The following is a 7,757-nucleotide window of genomic DNA, read 5'->3' on the forward strand; positions in this document are numbered from 1 at the left end:
ATGCAGGAGCCAATGTGGCTTATTCAGCAGCAAGCTTTCAGCAGTTCAGTGCTCCACTTTAACACCCCTGAAAACTCAGAGATGGTGCATCATGGAAAAAGGTGGCTGCTGACTCTTGTTGTTTAGACATGTTTGAGAAACAGCAGTTTCCAATGATGATGTATTTTAATTTGCCATATGTGTGAAAAGTTTAATTAGCATATTCGTCACCCAGCCCAGAAGTAGCATTACGATTCCTTCCCAGGCAATTCATAAACTGTGTCATTCCAGTAGAGTCAACTGTCTCCCAGAGCCAGTTCTGCATCCTCCCACAGTGAGCAAAGGGAGTGTGGCCAAGGACTTGTACTGGGACTTATAAGAAGATATGACTTTGGTATTCTCTAAAGACTGATGAACATGAGCCTCAACAATTCCTATTGAGTGCTGGACAGAGTTCCCTCAAACTTTCTACAGCAATTTCATCAGATGTTTGCTTATCTAAAATAATTTTGTGATGTTTTCGATTGACGAACACTTTTATGATATGAGGATTTGATCAACAGGTTACTAAACTCCCCCACCCCCAATATCCCAGTGTTGTTGTGCATCCTTTTCAGTGCACATTCTCTATGAATCTTTACAGTTGTATCTTATTAATATTAAAAAGCAAAAGAAAACACAATTAAACAAGTTTCAAACATCATTGCAAGGAATCGGGCAAGCTTTAATTCAGTTCATTTGCTGTTGATAAATAATATTTGAAAAGAAAAATTAAAGATAATATTGAATTTATCAAGACTTTATTTTTACTGGTCATCCACAGAGGTTTGCAAGTAAAATTTCAGGCAGCTGTGCATACATACTTTATATGTTGAACTGAAACATAGGAGGAAAATGGTCCCTTTTTGAGACTTAAAATGACATAGATTTCAACAAGTTCATTGTAGTGCAAAGAATAGCAGATTTCTACCAATAACATGGCATGTCAGCTCAGATAGTGACATACCTGGCACACAGTCTTGTCTGCTGTCACATTAATGATAGCTGAGATTGTGGACAGAAAATGAAGTCGGAGAGTCTGTGGATAGTCAGCAATATTGGTTAGGACAAGGTAGAACAAAGTAGGTGGTTGAAGAGTGGAGGGAGGAAAACAAAAAAACTCCAACCAATTAATTTTGATAACTCAGATGGAAGAAGCCTGACTTTGGAGCTTTAGGTGTAGTATGTCTTTCCAAAAAAATTCAGTGGGTTTTGTGTTACTTTTGGTAGGTTTTTTAGTTATCTACATGTGGTGCTTCACCCATTATTTGTTTGGTCAATGCATGACAAAATGAAGCTGCTGTATGTTGGGAAGAACTTCTTGAATTTCCTTATGTTAACACATGGTTTACATCTTTCCAGACTGAAAAAGAAAATTACTAGAGAATAGGCTGGTTTTAATTCACTAAGGTGTCATTGCTAATGGTAGGTGCCTCCCCATACCTTTAGGAACTGTCTCTACAAATGGGCTTTTTTTTAAATTGATTGCTGTTTTACTACATAAGTACTAGTTTACTACTTTTAATAGTAGTTTTATTTTAATATTTTTAATCTTTCTAAATTCAGTATCACTGATGCATCTCATTATATGGTTTTAATGGTATGTACTGTCTGAACAAAATGTTAGCCAGTGCACTTTTTAGGTGCTGGTAATGTAAAACAGACAAAATAACAGAGCTGCCTAAGGGAGATTTCTCATGCTTGTCTTTCCTACTATGAATTTGTATTAGCTTTTTAATCATTTCATAGAAACTATCAGGATGAATGACCTATCACCGTTTTTTTTTACTAGCATTACTCTTTTCTATCCCTCTTTGTTTTCTCTGATCATCCTCTTTGTCCTTAGCTGCTACTATTTATACATTTACCAACACACCAGTTCTGAGCAGAGACTAGTCTACTGGTGTTTTACAGCTTCCCATGGAGCTTCAGGACTTTACAGTCCTGTTGTGTATGCTGTGGGTGATCTAGACTGCATGTGTTTTTATTTTCCAGGAAACTGAAGCAGCAGTGCAGGCGAAGCAGCCGAATGTGGAAGAGGTTTTGTCTAAAGGGTGCCATTTGTACAGGGAAAAACCAGCCACTCATCCGGTGAAGGTAATGAAGCACCTTCAGCAATATCCATTACTGTGGAATGGGTTATGCTTCCCCTGTTGTACACTTGTCCTTGATGTGCTCTGTTTAAAATCAATGAAAGAACCTGGCAAATGGCATTTGTTCTGTTCTGTGACAGCAGAGCCAGGGAAAATGCAATGTTCCCAGCTAGAAAATTTTTGTATATTGTGATGGGAATATTGGTTTTGACATTAGGGTTGTTCTACCCATTCAGGAGTAATTCACACTGAAAGGAAATGTGATTTTTTTCATGCCTAATTAATGGCAACATGTGACATGGTTTTTAAACTCCCTGATTTTGAATTTTGCTTTCAGAAATTTTGTCAAATTAAAAAATTATGAGCAAGTTCTCTAGAAAAGTTAAGAATCAAGTTATAAAGAGGGTCCTTTGCTTTACATTTTTTTCATTTTGAAGGGAAGAACACGTGGCAACATGGAACTTTTCCACTCAATTTCTCTGCCAAAATTTATGTGGAATGACTGACTGGATTCTGTTTTGGAGCAGAGGACACATTGTTAGGAAGACTATGCCTCCCAACACTTCCCTTTTAGGAAAGTGTACTGTGGAATCCTTTTCCTCAGCGTAGCAATCAGTTTGAAGGGAACATTTTACACTCGGTTTCCTAAAGACTATGTGCACCTGCATTGAGACTAGAGTGTCATTTTCCATCTGGTCGAATCTTGATGCAGAAAATCATGAACAATATCCTCCCATGTCTGGTTCAGCTACTTTTGGAATAGTAAGGTCACTCCCATACCAACCAGAGCTTGATCTGGTTTCTAGTTTTATAACTGCTAATAAAGTATCTGTGAACATGATGATTAAGAATTCCCTGAAACTATAATAGTGACTTACTGATTACACTGTGTATTGTAATTGCTTCTGTCGTAATCCTTCATGAGTTAATTCCAGTGGAATCTGCTATTTACATGTTTCAATATAGACTTTTTGGCAGCAATCAAAATAATTTGCTACACCAAAGGTATTTTGTGGACACAGAAATAATTTTTATTCAGACTAAGATGTTTTTTAGAAGTTATTAACTCAAAATTTTCTAAAATTCTTGAATTAAAGTGCCCTTGGTTTAGGCTGAACCCTGCCTGATTCAGTGCAGGATGTGGGCAGCACTCCCAGTGTGAGCAGAAATTCAATGCTGAGACTTATAGTCCTTGTTTAGTATGTGGCACAGAAAAAGAAGATGCAACTACCTGTCCTTCTTAAAAGTGTTAATTACTTGTGTACATTGCTTGGCAACTTTGTGGATTATTTAGTTCTCCAAGGCAGCTTTGTCTTAGCTGCTTTTTTTCTCCCATATTTCCTTAATTCACTGCATATCTTCCCATTCTTTTCAATAAATGAAGTACAGCTCCTATTTACTTATTCTCACTGCAAACCTTTCCTGTGCTCAAAGGCAGTGTGTGCCAGAGAATTGCAGTTATTGGTTCAATTATGTGCTTTTTATCTGAATTAATGTTCATAGTTAACATTATTCTGGCATTTCTAAATGTTTAGCTGCTTATCTTTGCAACCTTTATAATGTATTCTCATTGTAGTATTTTCAATGTAAATTAAATCCCATGGATTTATATTGACATGTACTTTATCTTATCTCATAGGTATGTCACTGAACTAAGTGTATTTTCACACCTTCACTAAGCACACTAGAATAGAATTCTGCAGTGCAAGTCTGTAGAAATATTTTTGTTGGCAAATGAAATCCCAGTATATGCTGATTCAAGAGTCAAGAATGGGATGAGATGTGTGATCCTTTAAGCACCAGCACTTTAATAATCAGACCTATTCACTTTTATAAAATGGATTTCATGCTTTTGAAATGCATTTCTGTAAAGCTTTTGAAGGAGAGGTAGGGAGAGGTTACTGCTGGTGTCAGTGGCATAGGAGGAATGTAAGCCCCAATCTCATGATTAGCAGCATTTAATCAGAACAGTTTATTCAGGAAAGGATTTCTGTGGCAGTGGAAGAGCTGTGGTTCCCTTGCCACAGCACTCGATTTGGCTTAGGTGGGAAGTGAGTAGTGAGGCACTCATTTTCATTGTCCTCAGTTTTGCATTTAAAAGTCTACATAATTTCTCTCTCTAAATATTCATATCTGGTTTTAGCGCTGTCGGTGGGATTAGTTATGTATGAATGTTAACCTTACTTAAATTGCACCAGTGATGGCATTTAAAGAAAACATATAAAATTTGTCCTCAATGCAACATATTTTGATGTTCCTGCTTGTCACCAAAGCTCTAGAGTTGAAATCACAGCAAAATTGTTGTGCTCAAAGAAGTTCACATTTTAAAGCATGCATGCTAATTTATGCCAGATGCAAGATCTCACTATAGCTTTGATAGAAGAGCTTAGAACTGGCTACTATCTCATTAATGATGTAGATGTTGGCTCAGACAACCTTCTCTAATGTCTGTGATGGCTTGTTCTAGATTTCACTCTTGCTGGAAAGAAGTCTCTAGCTCATATACATATGAATGATTAAGCAGCTACTCATAATGACGACCAATATTATAAATATAACATCCACATCTCCTTCCTGAGTTACTGTGAATGTCTTGTAAAATGAAATGATAGTGTGATGTTTCTGTGACTGTAATCCACACAGATACAAAAATCTGACTTTGAATTGTCATATCATACCTGATTGCTTGTTCTGCCTAGTCCTTGTAGTCTATTACCAAAGTGAATCCCTGATGTTCATGACTTTTTATTTCGTTAGAACACAGTTTTAAAACTCCTTTTAAAATGGTTTATTCCGTAACAGGGAAGTGTATCCTTTGTCTTTTGCCCTATCAAAAAGCATTTACACAAAAATCTGTCATTTATACCGGATAATATTCTGGCACCTATTGGTGGCCGATGTAAAAGAACTTTGCAGGTTTAGAGTATTTCTGGCAAAGCTTAATGCAATTTCTAGAAACACTCCCCTGACATATCAGAATATAAAACTGGGCTGCCTCAGACTGTGTGTGTGTCTATGTACACACTTCAATTTAATGAGCATTGTTCTCTATCCTTCTCCTTTTGAACCCTGTCATCTTAGACTCCAGGCAATTAAACTACCTTTCTTAATAGGAATCCTGTTTCCATCACAGCTGGATGGTGATTTAAACTAGAGTCATGGGTTGAAAGCATAGAATACTGAAAGCATTGGTACTCTGGTGCTTTTTGTAGCCCACAATCAGGGAGCAGCTTAAAACAGAAATGCAGTCTTCATTTTGAGAGTTTGGAGATGTCAGCATGGAATTAGCAAAGCTTTGTCCTTCTTTACTTCCCTTAAAGCAAGGAAGAAAGAGAGGTAGAAAAACATTTTCAAATCCAAAAATGCTTCTCACAGTTATGTGAAGACTGATGTTATTCACACTCCAGACTTTCATGTAGGTTTTGTTTAAAAGTAACAGTTTGCCCATTACTGGTCAGGACTGTGTGCCCACACACTGAACTTTGAGTCCTTGAAGACTCTAAAGACTTTCTTTTTCCTCTTTTCTTTTTGAATAGGGGGAAGAGTAAGTTCTGTACTTGATGTTGCAAAGCTATTTGTAATACATAATTTACTTTTCTATTTCAGTTTTAACCCATAGCATCTCAGGTTCATGGTGATTAATAACCAGAGCCCTCTCTGCAGTATGTTAAAGAAGAAGTCATCCTCTGTTCCTTGCAGAGGAGTGAAGGTGTGTGAAGCAGGGCAAGCCAGAGGCTGCAGAGGCCCCAGTGAGCTGCAGGAGAGTGTCCCCAGCCTTGGCTGTCCTGCTGCCCCAGGCGAGAAGCAGCACTGGCCAGGGCTGCCCTGGCTGGAGGAGGATCCAAGGCAAACAGCCCAGTGTCCAGGCAGGGCATGGCCATGGGCTCAGCTTGGTCAGGCTGTGCTCAGGCAGCTGCACTCTCTGTGAGTTGGTCCTGTGAGGAAGAAAGATGCTTTTAGCACCCAGACACTATGGACCTGTTTTGCAGCTCAGTTGGAAAGGATTTTACTCATTGCTCTCTTCCATTTATGAAAATTAATTACGATTTCTACCTCTCTGTTCTGGTTTGGTTGTTGTTGTTATTGGGTTTCTTTGGTTTTTTCTTTTTGTTTTGTTTTAAATTCAGGTGATTCACGAGGTGGAGGAAAAAAAGTTAATTTTGCATTTATTTACATTGAGGCCATTTGTTTACATGAGAATACCATGTTGGATGGAGCCCTGGGCAGCCTGATCTAGAGGGTGACATCCCTGCCCATGGTGGGGGGAGTCAGAACTAGATGATCTTTAAGGTCCCTTACAACCCAAACCATTCTGTGATATAGTAATTTATGTATCATAAATTTAGTATCTTTTTATTTTCTATTCTAGAAAAAGTTAGAAGACTTGAATGCTGACTGGAAGGCAATAAACCACTTAATTCAACAACTAAAGGAAAAACCAGCATTAGCAGCATTGGGTCATCTCTCTGCAGCTGTCTGTAAGTGCTTCAGTATATGCTTTTTCTTGAAATGAATTACAAATCACACAGTTCAAATGAAAATGACTGGAGACTGTCTAATTCTGCATCTTTGCAGGTGCTAGTATGACATTCCAGTTGTTTTTTTATCCTTGCCTTTCTATTTTCTTTAATGTATCCCAGAAGACAAATTAGATTATGGTTTGATGAAAAGATTGCAGCATGCTTTTGAAATTATTATTGTTTCAAAGTCATGTTTCTTTATTCCATGCAGAGGTGAAATTTTGACTTTCTACATATATTTAGGGAGGAAATACTACAAAGGGAGAAGAATCATTTAAATTAAAAGATAATAATGTTATAGGTCAAGTGTCTGTAAATTGGTCACAGAAGAAATTCTGAAATTACTATTACTGATAGGGCAATAGACTTTCAAGACAAAGCTTGTGTATTCATGGGAAAAGTCATACAACAAAATGGTAAGGGTAATTCTGCAGCGAAATATGAAGTCTGTGATACAGATCTCTGCATGTCTTGCATTTGTGAATATACAACGAGACACTTGATCTCCATTTAATTGAAATTGTTTGGACAATATTTATAATAGATTCTTCTCATATCTCTTTGCACCTGCTTGTTCTCTACAAGGACTACAAACTCCTTTTTTTCTCCTTGATAAATGGGGTTTATTTCTCATTGCTTTCCTTTGAAAAGTACTGGTTAAGCATGAATGGAAAAGAAATACATAATGGCAGCACTGGGTTCAATCTGAAGTTTCTTAGGTTCTGTACTTGATATTGAACTATCTCAGTTGCTTGGATGAAGAATGGTACTCAGCAAAAAAATTTAGAGAGCTGCTCATCTGATGTGGAAGCAGAAATAAATCTGGTAGTGACATGTGGAGTCTTACTAAATAGGAACTGTAATTTGGTTTTAGTCATTTAGAACTGCTGTGGCTCCAGTGGCAAACATTTCAGGTTTCTAAAATGGGCTAAATACAACTAGTATTTTTCAAAACTTGTAGTATAATGGTATCCTTGCTTAAGGGGATTTTGTTCAAAGACATGCTATAGGAATTCATGTCATGACATAGAGGGAGCAAAGGAGATGTGTAGTCGTTTTTTGCTGTGCTGTGTCACTAAACTTGCTGTGTCAGTTTTGTGTGTGAGCAGGTTATGTCAGACTCCAG

The 7,757-nt window shown here is 37.5% G+C and overlaps 1 protein-coding gene across 1 annotated transcript in view; it reads left to right on the plus strand.

Moving 5' to 3' along the window:
• LOC103798201 (dystrophin-like) overlaps window positions 1-7,757 on the plus strand; it is a gene marked incomplete at its 3' end in the record, with an annotated part of 308,111 nt that overhangs the window by 258,083 nt on the left and 42,271 nt on the right. Inside the window, exons 39-40 of the mRNA XM_009070449.1 lie at window positions 2,014-2,115; window positions 6,481-6,589. Of these exons, the coding sequence (XP_009068697.1) occupies window positions 2,014-2,115; window positions 6,481-6,589 (211 nt within the window). The remainder of the gene's footprint in view (window positions 1-2,013; window positions 2,116-6,480; window positions 6,590-7,757) is intronic.

The sequence above is a fragment of the Acanthisitta chloris genome, unplaced genomic scaffold, assembly GCF_000695815.1.
Source record: "Acanthisitta chloris isolate BGI_N310 unplaced genomic scaffold, ASM69581v1 scaffold4572, whole genome shotgun sequence".
Classification (NCBI taxonomy): domain Eukaryota; kingdom Metazoa; phylum Chordata; class Aves; order Passeriformes; family Acanthisittidae; genus Acanthisitta; species Acanthisitta chloris.